We start from the raw sequence: 17667 nt of genomic DNA, 5'->3' as shown, positions 1-17667 counted from the left end.
ACACCAAGACACATCATAATTAAAATGCCAAGAGCAAAAGACAAAGAGAGAATCTTAAAAACAGCAAGAGAAAGAAACTCAGTTACCTACAAGGGAATACCCATACGACTGTCAGCTGATTTCTCAACAGAAACTTTGCAGGCCAGAAGGGAGTGGCAAGAAATATTCAAAGTGATGAATACCAAGAACCTACAACCAAGATTACTTTATCCAGCAAAGCTATCATTCAGAATTGAAGGTCAGATAAAGAGCTTCACAGATAAGGAAAAGCTAAAGGAGTTCATCACCACCAAACCAGGATTATATGAAATGCTGAAAGGCATCCTTTAAGAAGAGGAAGAGGAAGAAAAAGGCAAAGATACAAATTATGAACAACAAATATGCATCTATCAACAAGTGAATCTAAGAATCAAGTGAATAAATAATCTGATGAACAGAATGAACTGGTGATTATAATAGAATCAGGGACATAGAAAGGGAATGGACTGACTATTCTTGGGGGGGAAAGGGGTGTGGGAGATGTGGGAAGAGACTGGACAAAAATCGTGCACCTATGGATGAGGACAGTGGGTGGGGAGTGAGGGTGGAGGGTGGGGCGGGACTGGGAGGAAGGGAGTTATGGGGGAAAAAAAGAGGAACAAATGTAATAATCTGAACAATAAAGATTTAATTAAAAAAAAAAAGAATTGACAAAAAAAATAATTAAAAATCTATAATCAATCTATACTCTGTGGGGGAGCATGGGAGACTTGGTTGGTAAGTTTGTAAGGAGGAAAATTCCAAAAAAAGGGGTGGGCTGAAGGCGGCCCTCCCTGTTTATCGGAATTCTGACTTAGGGGAGTTTGGCTGAAGGCGGCCACTCCTAATTGTTCCTTGACCTGTGCATGTGTGGACCCTCGGGCACTTACCAGACTCTTTGGGAGTCAAAGGCCAACTTCAAGGACTGCTTGGAAGGGGCCAGGATTTGTTTATTTTAATTTGGCCTTTCAGGGTTCATGGTGTGAATCATTTCAAATATTACTAAATTATTCTCCGCCCTCAGCCTGGGGAAAAGAGATTCTGAGTGAGCTCGAGAAGGCTGCCAGCAGAGGACAGCATCACACAGGGGCAGGAGGAGGCTGAGGCCTGGCTAGCGCCGCCTCACCCCGGGGAGGTTGCCAGGGATGAGAGGAAAAAGACAACAGTGGGGCAGCTTCCCTGGAGTGTTAGAAATGGAGGTCAGAAAACTGTGGAGAGAAACGGCAGCCGTTTGAATAAACATTCCATTTAAGAAGTTTATAGGTGGAATGTGATAGACAAATGTGATGCTATGGTGACTAATTTCTGACGCGAAAATTTGCAAATACCTGTGGTCTGTTCAATGCAAGGGTGCTCGTAGATATGACAGGATACGTGAATGGATCATTGTTTTGGAAAATTCCAGACTTACGGCCTCATAGAATAAAAGACTGGGACTTAGAGCTTTAGTGCCTTGTTCAGCCCCCCAACTTCCCCTCAAGGCAGGAGCTCTGGGTCAGCAGCAGATGGACAAATGCTTAGATCTGAAAGGGAACAGATCCCTGTTGCTGATGGAAGATTGTATGAGGAAAGAAATGGGGTGGGGCGGGGGGTGCGGGGGTGCCAGAGGCTAAACCCAACAGCAGTGAGCATATTGATGCAAAAAGAAAACATTGGGAGGCCAATGGACTTCGATATTCAGCAGGGCTGAAAATCAGCGTAATACTGCCCTGCTGTGGGCTCAACGGCTCCAGGCAATTTCCGAACCTGATAATCCTTATACTGTTTACCAAACTTCACCTTTGACCTGCCTGTATGCATTGCTAAAGGGCAAATGTGTATTCAAGTAAATAAAAAGCGGACCAGGCGAGAAGTTGAGAAGTCGGTGTGCCTCTTCAAGAAAGAGGTCTCCACCTGGCTCCCATGCCTTCTAAAGTCGTATTTCTTGTATAACATTTTCATTTGTGCATCAGCCCCTCCTTCAGATCCTGAACCCCGCCGCCAAGGTTGCGGGGGCAGGGGGAGAAGGGGCTGGAGAGATCATATTTTAAAAAAAGGAAAAGGCCAGAGAATGGCTGGCTGAGGTGAGTGGGGTAGAATAAAGAAAAGGGACATGGAGAGTGCAGAGGGATGCTCGTTTTGGCAGAGCAAGCTGACAAGACTCACTAATTCGGATATGGGCAAAGGATAGACTCATGAGTGGTTTTTCATTCCCTCTGTGCTTTTCTGTGTTTCCAAAGTTCTGCACTGAGCACTTCTGAAATTAGGGAGAAAGCTAAATAGTCCATGTTATCGTTGTAAACACTTCAAGGACAGAAGCCAAGATACCTTCTGTCCTGGGTTGCCAATCTCGTCCATCACCACTTGGATCTCCTCCTTCTTTAACCAATATGGAATGACTGCAGCCATCATCTTGGTCAAACTCCTGCAATTTCATAAAATAGGAACTCAGTTATTCAGTGTGCTACTTTTATGGGGGGGTGGGGGGGGGTGGGCAGAGTGAATGTTGACTTTTCTAGGCTAAAGCTTCACACTGCGGATTCCTTTTAAATAAAGTATTTAGGACTAAAATAATGGGAAAGTGTCTGCCCCCAAGAGCACCAAGCTCAGACAGACATGGATATGATTAATTACATAATCAAAAATGACAATCAAAGCCGAAATCGCATAGACACATAGAAATTCAATATTTTATACTTTATCATGTCGGCACCAGGCTTCTAAGCTGCTACAAATTCCATCTGGGTGGGTAACTGGAAAAAATCCTTTGGCCGCAGTCACAGTGAGCAACCCCAAAGGAAATGGTCTTTTCCATCTGCCTCCTTGGGGCATCATTTACAAATGCGGAGGGTGGAAATCCCTGCTCCATATTGAAGCTGCCCGAAGGACCCTAGACTGAAAGGAGGCAGCAAAGCCGATTAAAGTTTCACTCGGTTAGCTTTCTGATCCAATCATGGCACGTCTCCTTTTTACCCTCTAGGAAATAATCACTATGCTGAAAAACATGTTTGAGAACCAACTTGACTTATAAAAAGTTCCCCAAACTCTCTAAAGAAGAAACGCTCTCTTGTTGGAATTCCCCGATATGGGTAGGTTCCCTCATAGAAATACATACTTGCTGGTGATTTTGCCTTTTTTAATGCCTAGAACAGTGACAGATGCAAGTAGTAGTTACAATATCCCATCGCAAGCTGGATACGATCATTAGATCATTAGCTCCCTGGCTTCTCTGACCTGGGTGACCAGCTATGTAAGGAGCCTGTTGGATGAAAAGGCTTTGCCCTGCGTGCAGGTGCCTGTCGGACAGGCAGGCAGAGTATCGCAAAGCTCTGTCATTCATTACTTGCCAACGGAGCCTTTTTATTTTCTCACTTTGTTCATTTAAATTATCATAGAAAATGATAAAAGTAAAACCCTTATTTATTCTGCTACTAACAATATTTTAGGTCTTCAACCATAAGAATTTAGTTGCCATACCTTACTTTTATGCAGCAAGTCATGCTTTTAAAAGTATTTTCTTGGCAGGTGGGAGACCTGGACTGGCTCACCCTGGTCCTAGACTATTGTCAATTTCACTGCTCACCCTTCTCTGCATTTCAAAAATCCTACCACTATCTGGCAAATTTCTTCTTCCTCCCATCCAATTACAAAGGGGGGAGGGAGATCCTCTTTTTAGAATATATGAAAATACACAATAGTCTTTTTTAAAAAGCAGAAGAAAAATCACCTATAATCCTACAAATAAAAAGCAAACGTTATCAACTGTTATTGACATTTTAAAACATTAATTTAATTATATTTCCTTTGTCTTTTTCCTAAGAATTTAAATATATAGTTGCATTCTATAATTTTATATCTTAAGATAAGCATGAATTACACAGCAATTTACTAAGCAAATGTCATTTTAATGGAATTTAAAATTTCTTTCCCTCAAAAAATACCTACCAGGGGGTCATAACAGCCCATGAGTCTTATAACATTAGCGCTATATGCTTATTAGGCAGTTTTCAATTCTTCTTATTACATACAGTGCTGGGAACATCTGCGCAATTAATTCCCTAATTTTGCATTATTTATTTAAAGTAGATTCCTGGATATGGAATTATTGATCCAAAGAGTATGAAAAATTTTAAGATTTTTTTTACACACACAGTTTTAAAAGTAAAGTTTATACTTCACCAGCTATGCATGAGTGTGTTCCATTCCATCTTCTCCCTTATCAGTTACCATCACTTTTCATTTGTAGTGATGCAATATGTAGAATCGATTATCTTAGTATTGTTTGAATTGCATACTTCGATTAGTAGAAAAGTTGGAGATAGTTTCAGATGCTTAGTGACCCCTGAATTGTTTTAGCATAGATAGTCTTTGTTCAGATCCTTAGGCTGTAACATTCTACGAGACCTCCAAATATTTTTCTACCATTTCACATAATTACAATGAGTCAATGAAATTTTTGTGCTAAACTTTGGAAAATAGCAGTCCTCATGTAGAAGTGTTAAAGATACAACTGGTTCTCACGCCAGGTTTCTGTATTGATTAATGGGCTGTGATCAGCCTCAACTGCTCAGTTCATCAGTAGTTGGTCCTTTAGGAAAAGCTGGAAGATGCAGAGTGTGGGAACACCTACTTACGAAATCCTTAACAATGACTAGCATTTACGCATGTAGTGCCAGACACTGTCCTATGCACCTACACATATGAACTAATTTAATCCTCACAACAGCTCTAGAGGCAGGAACTCTTTTCTTCTCTTTAAATGAGACCCAGAGAAGTGAAGTTACTTACCAGGTCACATAGCTAGCCAGTGGTATTGCCAGGAAGCACACCCAAACTCAGAAGTCTGGTTCCAGACCTCTTAACAACTCTGCTTTCTTGCTACCATGAAAAGTTCAAAACAAAGAATCTCAGCAAAAACCAGAAAGAAGATGAAAATAACAATGAGCAAAATTTTTTTTAAAAGGATCCTCAAACCTAATTTGTAATTTTTGCACAGGAAAGAATGAAAAATGTGTTGCCTACAAGTGCCTGACACACACACACAAAATGTCTTTTTAAAATAAACTGAGCAACCATAAGCATCGCAAACAAAAGGATGTAGAGAATGATATTTACTTTGAAGGTTTTCATGGAAGTGAAGACTCCTACAGAAAGAGCTCAGAATTTCTAATTCCTTTCAGAACGCTAACTCTGAAAGACTTTAAGATGCGCTCCGGTGCCACACGGAAGAGAACGGAAATAATGGCACTCGGTTGCGAGGGAAGGAGAGAAAATGTTAGACCAGCACATCCCACACACACATGGATTTCATAAACCATTGACAACAATGCAGGAGATGACGACAGGCTAGAAATAGGACAGCATTCTCATCTACAAACAGCAGAATGCGATACACACAGAAGAGAAAGAGGCATAGAAATCATACATAATTAACTTTGGAAAGAAGATTCTTCTTAGATGAAAAAAGATTGGGAGAGTCTACAAAGAGCCTCTAGGAGTGAACCTGCACGCAAGGCAGCTGCTCCTATTTGTCAACTATAAAAACCTCGGCAGACAGCCAGAAAGAGAAGGGAGCTTTCACTCAAAGAAAAGAAGCGAAGGATGGCCTTCGGTTTTGCAATTGAAACCCTAGGGAAAGCGCTAGGGAAGAAAAGGCAAGTTCAACAGTGAAAGAGTCTGTTTTAAAGAAATGAGTTCAGAGTTACTTTAATCATAATAAGAAAAAATATAGAAGGAAAGTTCAACAAACATTTTAAAGTTGCACACAAGAAAGGGTAATACCATGAAGGGATTTTTTGGCCTTTTCAAAAAGAAAATTGCTTAAATATACCATAAAATATTAAAAGTAGCCCAGCCAGTGTGGCTCAGTGGTTGAGTGTCAACCTAGGAACCAAGAGGTCATGGTTCAATTCCTGGTCAGGGCACATGCCCAGGTTGTGGGCTGTATCCCCAATAGGGGGTGTGCAGGAGGCAGCTAATCAAAGATTCTCTCTCATCATTGATGTTTCTATCTCTCTCTCCCTCTCCTTTCCTCTCTGAAATCAATAAAAATATTTTTTAAAAATTAAAAGTAAACCTGTTTTGTTTATCAATTTCTAATCCATGACACTTTCAAGACTGGTCTCTAGGTATTTTATGGTAGGTCTGATCAAATAATTGAATAGGTGCCCCTCTCCTAGGAACTGACCTTTAGGACTCTTCACAATGGACATTCCACTTGCTTAGACCACATTCCACTTGCTAAGACCATTATCTCTCCCCTCTGGACTTGCCCAGAATCCAGACCTGCACAGAGAATGCTCCACCCAGAAAAAGCCTGCCTCCAGTCCTTAAAACCTCTGACTCCCCACCTTTGGGGGCTGGCGCCATTTTGGGGCTCAGCCCATCTGGGTATCCAGATGACCTAATAAATTCATAATCCCTTACCACCTTGGCCTAGTGTGTTCCTCCTTGGGTGACCCTAACATTTTATTTCTATTACTATGTTATATTAGTAACCAAAACCAATGCAACCTTCAGTTCTGAGACAAAATCCACCACATAGCAGGTTTTCTCAGCCTCAGCGCTATTGACGTTTGTGGCTGGTTAGCTCCTTGCTGTGGGACCTGCCCTGTGCATTGTAGATAGTTAGCTACATCCCTGGTCTCTACCCACTAGATGCCAGCAGTACCTCCACTCCAGTTGTGACATCAAAAATGTCTCCAAACATTGCCCAATGCCCCCCGGGGGACAAATCACTCCCTCTTGAGAACCACTGTACTGAAGGAACTTTAAAAAGAAATACTCTAACCTGTTTAGAAAAGTTATAAATGAACAAAGTTAAAATATTCATGTAGTATTAAAATAAAAGTTCCCATTCTACCTCATCCCATCCCATGTCCCAGAGGAATCCTTATTTAACCATTTCTGTATTTTAATTTTTAATCAGTGCAAACAAATTAATCTCATCCTTTTAATTTTCATCAAGTTTTACATTCTAGTCTAAGAAAACTGTGCTTTTACAAGTCTTTATTATCACCCTACTCCGTGCCTCCAGCCTCCCTGCCCTTCCCACCCCACCTCAGTTAGCAGTCTGTTTGCTAAGTTCCCCATACAAATTCCTGTGCCTTTACTTACATAACATCCCCATACACAACACACGGTATTGTTGTGGGGTTTTCTTTTTGATGCAAATGGTATCACACTCTGCAAATAATTTTAACCAAGGCATGGTAGTATGGATATTCCATAGTGGGTTTTCTTCGTTTATTTTAATTTGTATCAAGCTTGACATGGTTTTTTTTTAAGGTTGACATTATTAAAATGTCAGATAATGGTAAGAGACTTATAACAAAAAGGTCATCAGTTTGCCTACCCACCTTTCCCAGGCTTTTAACCTTTTCTTTTGGTATTTTCTTCCATATTCTAGAAAACATTTATTCTGCTATCTCTTGAGAAAGCAAAATGAGACATTATCTACTGACTTATTGTTATTATAGTTGACAATAAAATATGCATAATAAAATGGAATAAATACATATCTATCAGCAATTACTTTAAATGCAAATGGATTAAATGCTCCAATCAAAAGGCATATGATGGCTAATGAAGTACAAAACAAGACCCTTACATATGCTGTCTATAGAGACTCACTTCAGGTCAAAAGACACACACAGACTGAAAGTCTGTGGGGTGGGAAAAGATACTTTATGAAAAAGAAGTAGCTAGGGTAGCAATACTTACACCAGACAAAATAGACTTTAAAACAAAGGCTATAACAAAGAACCCAGCAATTCCATGTCTGGGTATTTATTCAAAGAAACCCAAAACGCTAAATGAAAAAGACTTATGAATCTCTATGTTTACTGCAGCATTAGTTATAGATATAGAAGCAACCTAAGTGTCAATCAATAGATGAATAGCTAAAGAAGTGATTCACATGAACAATGAAACATGATTCAGCCATAAAAAGAAATGAAATCTTGCCATCTGCAACAACATGGATGGACCTAGAGCAGTGATGGCGAACCTTTTGAGCTCGGCGTGGCAGCATTTTGAAAAACCCTAACTTAACTCTGGTGCCATGTCACATATAGAAATTTTTTGATATTTGCAACCATAGTAAAACAAAGATTTATATTTTTGATATTTATTTTATATATTTAAATGCCATTTAACAAAGAAAAATCAACCAAAACAATGAGTTTGCGTGTCACCTCTGACACGCGTGTCATAGGTTCGCCATCACTGACCTAGAGTGTACTGTGATGAGTAAAATAAGTCAAACCGAGAAAGACAAATGCCATCTGATTTCACTTACATTGGAATCTAAAAAACAAAATAAACAAGCAGACCTGAAACAGAACGTTTTGATGGTTGTGGAGGGTGGGTAAAAAGAGGGGGAGATTAAGATGTATAAATTGCCACTTATAAAAAGTCACAGGGAATAGTCAGTAATATTGTAATAACTGTGTATGGTGTCAGATGGGTGTGAGATGTATCAGGGTTATCACTTCATAAGTTATATGATGTCTAATCACTGGGTTGTACACCTGAAATAAATGCAATATTGTATGTCAACTCTAATTGAAAAATAAAAAAAATTTTTTTTTGAAAGGGTGAAAAAGTGCCCTGGCTGGTGGCTCAGTTGGTTGCAGAATTGGCTCATACACCAAAAGACTGCGAGTTCAATTCCCAGTCAGGCACAGACCAACATTTCAGGTTCCATCCCTGCGCAGGGGTGCAACTGATTGATGTTCCTCTTTCATATCAGTGTTTCTCTCTCTCTCCCTCTTTTCCTTCCTTGCTCTCTAAAAATCAATAAAAAGAGATGCTCAGATGAGGATTTTTAAAAAAAAGGTGGAAAAAGTAAGCCAAGTTTTTCAACTAGCAGAAAAATATTTGTGAATCATATATCCAGAATATATAAAGAATTCTTTAAACCCAAAAATAAGAAAATGAACAATCCAATTAGAAAATGGACAAAAGACTTAGATGATTCAGGCTGATGGCAAAGAAACACATGAAAAAATGTTCAGCATTGGTTATTAGGGAATACAAATTAAAACTACAATGTGACACCACCCACAGTTATCAGATGGTTAAAATAAAAAATACTGACAGTACCAAATGTTGACAAAGTTGTAAAGAAATTGGATCTCTCATTTATTGCTGGTGGGAAGATGAAATAGGAGAGTCACTCTGGAAAATTGTTTGGCTTTTTTTTTTTAAAGTTAAACATACATTACATATGCATGATCTAATAATTGGACTCCTGAGCATGTATCCTAGAGAAATGAAAACATATGTGTGTACAGAAATCTGTACACGAATGTTCATAGTAGCTTTATTTGTAATAGCTCCAAACTGGAAACAACCCAAATGTCTTTCAATGGGCGAATGGCTAAATAAACTGGGGGACATCTGTATCATAGAATATTACTTAGTCATCCAAAGAAACTATTGACACACACAGCTTGGATCTATCCGCATATATTCATTAAGCTGAATAGAAAAATCCAATCTCAAAAGTTTACATATATGATAATTCCATTTACATGACATTTCTGAAATGAAAATAAATTATAGATATGGAGAACAGATCAGTGGTTGCCAGGAGTTACAGAAGAGGTGTGTGTGTGTGTGTGTGTGTGTGTGTGTGTGTGTGTGTGTAAAAAGAGTAGTAGAGGGAATTACTTGAGGTGACAAAACAGTTTTATATTTTGATTGTGATGATTCACGAGATAAAATGTCATAGCACACTGCACACAGACATACACAAACAGAAAAAAAGAGAAAGGCATGCATGCAAAGACTAGTGAAATCCAAGTAAGGTCTGTAGTCTAGTTAATTGCATTGTGTCAGTGTCATTTTCCTAGTTTTGACAATGTACTGAAGTTATAACTATAGTTCTCACTGAGGGGAAGTTGGTGAAGGACACGAAAGACCACTATGTATAAGTTCTTGTGAATCTATAATTATTTCAAAATAAAAGGTTAACATTTTTTTTTTCTGTTTTTCATTTTCTTTGTTGTTTGGGGATAATTTTTGAAAGGAGAAAGGGACTGAAACATGTTTACTCCACCATCTCCAAAACTCATTATTATTTTTAAATAATATAGTCCATACCTCATTAAATTTTAAGAATAAACAATTTTGGTAGACATATTTTTTCTGATCAATAAAATACTGAGTAGTAATATTTTTAACTCTTTGGGCTATATTAATTTTTATAAAAACTCAAAAGGTACAAATAAGGATACTGCGTAAAGTATGTCTCTAATTCTGTCCCCATAGACAACCACTGTTAGTAATTTGTTGTAAATCTTGGGTCCCATTTCACAGTTTCCTATGGATCACAGTGTGTGTTACTTGTACTGTCACTATAGTAATAGGAACTTTTGGTGGAGTCATTCATCACAGGCAACAGGTGACAGCTAGAGACAAGAGGAGGCATTTGACACGATCAGATTCATGATCTCCTTTTCCACATTAACATCCATAAAGACAAGCCACACTTTATTATTTAGTGTGGATGCCACAATATTTTGTGGTATTAGATACACACACATACACACTCAATGACTAGCTAATTACTGCTCTGAGATTAAACTCCAAGAACACTGTCTTATTTATTGTGTTTTAAATTTCTCTATGATTACATTAAAATATAATTGTAGTAATTGTTATAAAATATTCAAGCAACACAAATGAAGCAGTAGATGAAGTATCCATTCTTCATTGGCTGTTTCTTTAGAGAGAGCATCTTACCTCACTGCTGCTGATGCTTTGCAAGAGTATATTTTGGTTTTGGGTAACTGTCATATTGGTTGGAGAAGAGTTTGTATCATGACAAATGTCAAGCAATGATTCAGCATGTTCGTCTGTCAAAAGAAACATAATGTGTTTTGATAAGACTCATCTCAATTTTACAGGAAGATTTAGTTCTTGGTTCTAACATCAGTTCCATTTTGTTAAAGATTTTTCTGAGATAGTGATCTGGGATCCTGATGAAGTTTCAGGGGATAATTTTCACAGGAAGAGATGTGAGGACAACATGAATCCACAGAATAAATGAGGTTTTGTTTGTTGTTGTTTTTTTAAAATTAGATAAAATTGCCAAGTGAAACCACTAACAATGGGCTGGAAATTATATTTGCTTTATAGTTTCCAAAGAGAAAAACATTTAGCTGCTGTGAGCACACATCCTTGTCTAGCACTGAAGCCATGTTAAATTGACAAGATTTGAACACCCATCAGTGAACTCCCCGTTAGCTCCCGAGGGGCACTGTTCTCATATTCATCCTCCTCCTGACAGCCTGCCTTCTCCAAATAAGCATGAGCTCTTGAATGACAACATCTCCCTCTTCCAATGGCTCTTCCATTTATCTTATAACTGAAACAAGATTGAACAAGTGATCTATACTCAGACCCTCTATTTCTTCATCATATTTTCCTTCTTTACTCTTTGCAATCTATCTTCTGCCTCTATCCTGCCATTGAAAGTTTCCACTTCCTACCATATCTGCTTTGTAAGCTCTTTTCTAATTTGATGTTGTTTCCATTTATTCCTCTTGCAACTCTCTCCCAATTCTCCTATGTGCACACCATTCTCTAGCAGTGGGTGCATCTCCTCAGCTCATCCCCACGCAATTTTCTCCCCATCATCAATCGTTCAATGATCTTGTCCACTCTCAGGTCCTTACGATCTCTGTTGTGTAGAGAACTTCAGGACTAATATATCAACCCATGCTTTCCCAGAAGCCCTATCCTACAGAAAATTGCTACTTGAAAGTGCCCAGATTCCATCAGTACAATTTTTTTTAGAACACATTATCTTCAGTATCCTCACAAAGCCAGTGTTCTTCTAGCTTGTTGATTGTATTCCCATCTCCCTACATCCCAGGGCTGAACCTTTGAAATCATGTTTGACTCAACTCTCACTCAACTTTTGTCTTTGTGTCTTCACTATCAACTTTACATCACCAAGTTCTGTGAATTCTTCTTTCACAATAAACACACCACATCCAGCACCTCCCAGACCACTACAACACCTTGCCCAAGGACTGTTTTCCTGGTTCTTTCCACCATATACTTTCTTAATAGAGTTCCCCGCCATGAGTCTCTTTCTTTGAATCCATCCTACACAATAAGAACAGGTTAATTTTCCAAAAACATGGCTTTCATCATTCTCTGGTTCAAAATTCTTTAGGGATTCTATTTTATTGGGAAAAAAAGGGATATCCTTAGCTTTACATTTACTGGGTCCTCAATGGACACACTTTCTTTATGCATCTGACGTTATGTGTTCGTTTTCCCTGACATGAACTTTCAGTCTGGACTCCTGTTTGATCCTGAGATAACCATGCTCCCTTACAGCCTGGTGCCTCTGCTCCACAAAATCAAATCCCATCATTTTTAAAGGACCGGACTGAGCCTCACCTCTTCCATGAGACCCTCTCAGGTATACCCTTGTTTCCTGACCAGACGCATCAAACAAAAAGTCCATTAAACAATAAAGTCAAGCAGGTTACACAAAATCATGTGTCGCTCAGTGGCATTTTTTTCCCCATTATGCCTTTTGCCGTGGCTGTCACCATGTCTTTGCTCAGACTGTCTTTCCCCATCTATATATAACCTTCTCTTTTTTTCTTCCTACCATATTTCATCCAGCATTTAAGAACCACCATAAGTCCCTTCCCCTTCCTGTTCCCAATAAGTTCTTTCTCCTCTGACTTATGTGATATGTCCCTGACCATACTGAGCACTTTCAAAAGTTTGGACCATATCTTAGACATCTTTGCATCCCTCAGAGAACCTAGTCATGGGCTTTTAGTCACTGTTCAATAAATAGTTGTCAGATAGATTTCTTAAAATGGATCCATCAAATACATGTAGAAAAAGAAAGATGTCTAGTAGGGACCTTATATTTGGGGAAATTTGAAAGTGAAATAGGAATATTTACCTGGTTTTGGCATAGAATTCATTAGAATATCCAATAACTGCTGTTTCTTAAAACTCTTTATTTGTGACACATAGTGTATTGCTGATTTTCCACTAAAATCACAGAGCTTAGGATCTCTAGGAGAAATAGAACCAGCATCAAAGGTTATTAGTTAAATCTGTTCAAAAAAGAAAATGAATATGGAAGGAAAAATATTGACATCAAATAAATGAAAGAAATCTTACATAGTTTGGGGATAACAATAATTACTTCAAAATGTATGAGATAGTGACAATTTTTTATAAAACACTAGAGGCCTAGTGCACGAAATTGTGCCCAGGTAGGGTCCCTAGGACTAAACTGTGATCAGGGCCATCTTCCACCCATTCACCAGTCCCAGTTCTGCCCCGCTGCCAACACCCACCCCTGTTCCCTGTTCACCATCTGGAGATCTATCAGAGCCTGTGGGCTGGGGAAGGGACCAAGAGGTCAGCTGTTCCACACCCGCTCGCCAGTCCCTAGTCTTGCCCTGCTGCCACCACCCACCCAGTTCCCCATGGTTCCCTGTTGGCCATTCAGCTATTGGAGCCTGCAGGCTGGGGTGAGGGGCCAAGAGGTGGTCAATGCACCTCATAGTGACTGGTCGAGGTTGTTCTGGTCGTTATGCCGTTATGGTCGCTGGCCTTTTATTATATAGGATTATGATATTTGCAGAAAATTTTTGAACATAAACTTTCATAATTCGTTAGTGATACATAAATTCAGTAAAGATAAAAACATATTGATAAACCATTGTCCTATCATTCCAGATAGTTGACTTGATTCTTTTTCTTTCCAATGTTTTAGCTAACTGGTTACCTTCTTGATATCTTTTTTCTAATGCTAACACCTAATCTTTTTATCATTCAAAATAGTAGAATGACATAATCTCTCTTTAAAATTAAGCTGATATGCTCTTGGTTGAGTGGAATGATCTTGTCATAAAATCTCTCTCTGCATGGTCTTTTCATTTTTCTTTGCTTTGCTCTGCTCTGTGGTTTTTAAGCCCAATTGGCTGATCTTAGGGCTTCTTGCAATAGCACTAATATCCTCTCTACGCTGTACTGAATCCTAACATCAGCTCAGAGAAATCCAGAGGGTAAATGATGAGAACCCTATCAACAGGTCATAGTGAGGGAAACAATGATAAAACTTCATTAGTCATGTTCTGGGACAAGGAGAGAATTGATCATGGTCTCTGGTCCAACACCTTTGAATTTGAATCTATTGCTATGGGACTGGGTAATGTCTTATGATCCACAAAAATATTCTATTATGGCCTTTTCTCCACCAAGGTCATGATTCAAAAGAAATAGCATAAGATCAAGGGTCAGGACACTGTCACTACCTCAATAAACGGCCTTAAGCAAGTCACTTAACTTCTAGGGACCTCAGTTTGCTCATCTGTCTTGATAGTGTTTCTCCTTTGATCTCCTGTATTCTGGACCCACTTCAGGACTATTGAACACCCTCTCTGCGGTGGTATTAGTAACCTCCATTGTTAACAATCTCCTCAGATATTTCTCAACACTAAATTCTGAGGTAGTATCAAACTTCCATCTTCAACCTCTAATACTAATACTTTTAAAATAGCTCACATTCTAAAGTATACTTTTCTTTTTGAAGGCCCTTTTTCCTTTGTTTTTTCCATAACAAAATCTACATGAAAGGAGGAAAAATGGCGGAGGTATAAGCGGACGTGTCCTGTGCCTTGTCCTGGAGCAGATAAGGGTGAGCAGCTGAAACGGGTAACATTCAGCCCGAATAGGTAGAGGATTTTCAGCTGAGAGATTGTCTGCAGCTAGGAAAGACTGAGAACCCCCCAGGGAAAAAAAAGGACGGTTGGAGACTGCGGCTGAAGCCTCTCCTGGTGCGCCAGCTAAGCAGCGGAGACTGCGCCATCTTGGGTGATTGTTGCCGGCATCCAGAGACCAGCTACTAACCTGGAAACAAGGGATCTCAAGCAGCGTGACTGCGTGAACTCAGACGAGCACTGCTTCTTCTCATGGAAAGGTTGGACATCCCCTAAAGGTGCGGTTTGCAGTTCGGGTTGGAGGGAGGACCGAGCTCGCGCGCGCGGGGCGGAATCTGCGCCCCACAGAGTCCGCAGCCGCTGGGACCAGCGTGACCCGCGAGTGGGGAAGGGGCCCCACAGGGCTGCTGGCAGAAGGGAACGCGAAAGATGAGCCCATAGCTGGACTGGATGTAAAGGAGCAGCCTTGGACTTTGCCAATCTGCTGGCTGCTTGGTGCCAGGGGCGAGTGAGCGCGCGGAGACTGCGCGCAGACCTGGAAGGTGGAGGCTTGCGAATTCGCACAACTATCAGGCTCTTGTTACAGTTCCCCTTAGATCCGTGCATTTGATTATTAAACCCAGCGCATGGGATTCCCCAGTTGGGGTCATTCGCAGAGCCTGTAGGGGAAAGTTCTTTTTGGGGAGCCTGGGAAACAGCGGACAGTGGCAAGGAACCAGCTCTGCGTAGTGGTCTTTCCCGAATCAGTTTCAAATACCATAGAGGACAAAACCCTACTGATAGAGAGGACTTAGAGCTTCGGAGGTAAATCCAGACACACTGCCACCCAGAGGCAGAGCCACGAACTGTCTCTTTTGCAATCACAAATAAAGGCAGTCTGGTAAAAAAATACAACCTGCCTTAAATTCAGGTCTGTGGTTTACTGCACGGAGGGACAGTGTATCGCAGGGAAGTTCAACACTCCCCTGAATGCCTGGCAGGACTGAGGCGTGCCAAAAAGAAGAGTGGAAGATCTGAAGCACCTTCACTTCCGAATATTTTTATATATATATATTTTTAATTCTTTTTTCACCATTTCATTAAGAACCTATTTTATTTATTTTTTTTATTTTTTATTTTTTTCATCACCTGATTTTACCTTTTTAATTACTACATTTTTTAACCAGTATTATTGCTATCCTTTTACCATTTTTTCAAAGGTCATTTTATTTTTTATTATTATTTTTTTTTATTTTTCTTTATTTTATTTTGGGATTAGTGTTCTACACTCTATTTTCATCGTTCCTTTAGCATCATTTCTCTCTATCTCACATTTACCCTTAAGCCAAAACTCTCTTCCTCACTTTTCCCCTTTTGTTGTCCTGTTTCTCTTACCCTATTCCTGCTTTGGATTTTACCTATTCCTTCTTTCTACCCACTGTCTAAATTTCACCCTACTTATATATCTAATTTCCAATCCCTCGCTCTCCCCATACAAATAGCCTCTTCCCCACCTCTATTTCATTCTCTTAATTTTTTTTGTTTTTGTTGTTGTTGTTTGTTTTTTTTGGTCTTTTTGTGTTTTTTTTTTTCTCTCCCTTTTCCCAATCTCATTTCGGCACTCCTTTTTGTTTTTTATTTTTCTCTCTAATATTTTTCTCTTTTTTCTTCTTTATCCCCTAATTCTCTTTGCTCGGGGGGGGGGGGGTCACCTTTATTTGGGGTTATTAAGACCGTGAATGCATTTAGTTCGGTGCCTTGTACGTTGTGCCTTGTTGTGTTGTATTTTGTGCCTTTGAATCAGCGCAACAGAGAGAGATCTACATAACCAAACACCTTGAGAAGAGAAATCATGGTGAAACAAAGAACCAACCCAAATATGAAAGAAAAACAGGCATCATCAGAAAAGGAAGTAAACGAAATAGAGGCAATGGAGGCAAGCAACCTGTCAGAGAAAGAATTCAGAGTAATGCTCATAAGGTGGATGAAAAGAATGGAAGACCAATTCAACAATATGTGTAGGAACCAAGAGGAAATGAAGAAGAACCAAGAGGAAATGAAGAGAAACCAAGAAGAAATGAAAAACGACATCACTGCCATAAAGAACTCAATAGAAAGCATCAACAGTAGACTAGAAGAAGCAGAGGACCGTATCAGCGAGCTAGAAGACAAGGTAGAAAAAAATACCCAAACAGAACAGCTTCTAGAAAAAAAAATTAAAAAGCAGGAAGAGAGCCTAAGAGAACTCTGGGACAATGCTAAACGAAACAACATCCGAATAATTGGGGTGCCAGAAGGAGAGGAAACGGAGCAAGGAATAGAAAACCTGTTTGAAAAAATAGTAACAGAAAATTTCCCTGATATAGGGAGGAAAAAACTCACACAAATCCAAGAAGCTCACAGAGTCCCAAACAAAATGAACCCGAAAAGACCGACACCAAGGCACATAATAATTAAATTGGCAAACACCAACGACAAAGCAAGAATCTTAAAAGCAGCCAGAGAGAGACAGAAAGTTACCTACAAAGGATCCCCCATCAGACTAGCGACCGATTTCTCAACAGAAACACATCAGGCAAGAAGGGAATGGAATGAAATATACAAAGTCATGCAAAGGAAGGGTCTGAATCCAAGAATACTATACCCAGCGAGGCTATCAATCAAAATTGAGGGTCAAATCAGGAGCTTCACAGACAAAAATGGTCTACGGGAGTTTATTACAACCAAACCAGCAATGCAAGAAATGCTAAAGGGTCTGCTGTAAATAGAAAAAAACAGGAAACAAAGAAGGAACGCAGCGGTAAAGAACAAAAATGGCGACTAACAAGTTTCTATCAATAATAACTTTAAATGTAAATGGATTAAATTCCCCAGTCAAAAGGCATAGGGTAAATGAGTGGATAAGAAAACATGACCCATATATCTGCTGTCTACAGGAAACCCACCTCAGAAAAAAAGACGCACACAGACTGATGGT

At 39.5% G+C, this 17667-nt stretch overlaps 1 protein-coding gene across 1 annotated transcript in view; it reads right to left on the bottom strand.

Moving 5' to 3' along the window:
• The window catches only part of MAP3K19 (mitogen-activated protein kinase kinase kinase 19), a gene marked incomplete at its 5' end in the record, with an annotated part of 57133 nt that overhangs the window by 23591 nt on the left and 15875 nt on the right, over positions 1-17667 (bottom strand). Inside the window, 3 exons of the mRNA XM_081095381.1 lie at positions 2326-2422; positions 10747-10859; positions 12941-13056. Coding sequence (XP_080951507.1) covers positions 2326-2422; positions 10747-10859; positions 12941-13056 — 326 coding nt within the window. The remainder of the gene's footprint in view (positions 1-2325; positions 2423-10746; positions 10860-12940; positions 13057-17667) is intronic.

This window comes from Myotis nattereri, assembly GCF_964212035.1.
Source record: "Myotis nattereri genome assembly, chromosome: 7".
Lineage (NCBI taxonomy): Eukaryota > Metazoa > Chordata > Mammalia > Chiroptera > Vespertilionidae > Myotis > Myotis nattereri.
Note: the sequence above shows the minus strand (reverse complement) of the source record. Positions and strands in the feature narration are given on the sequence as shown.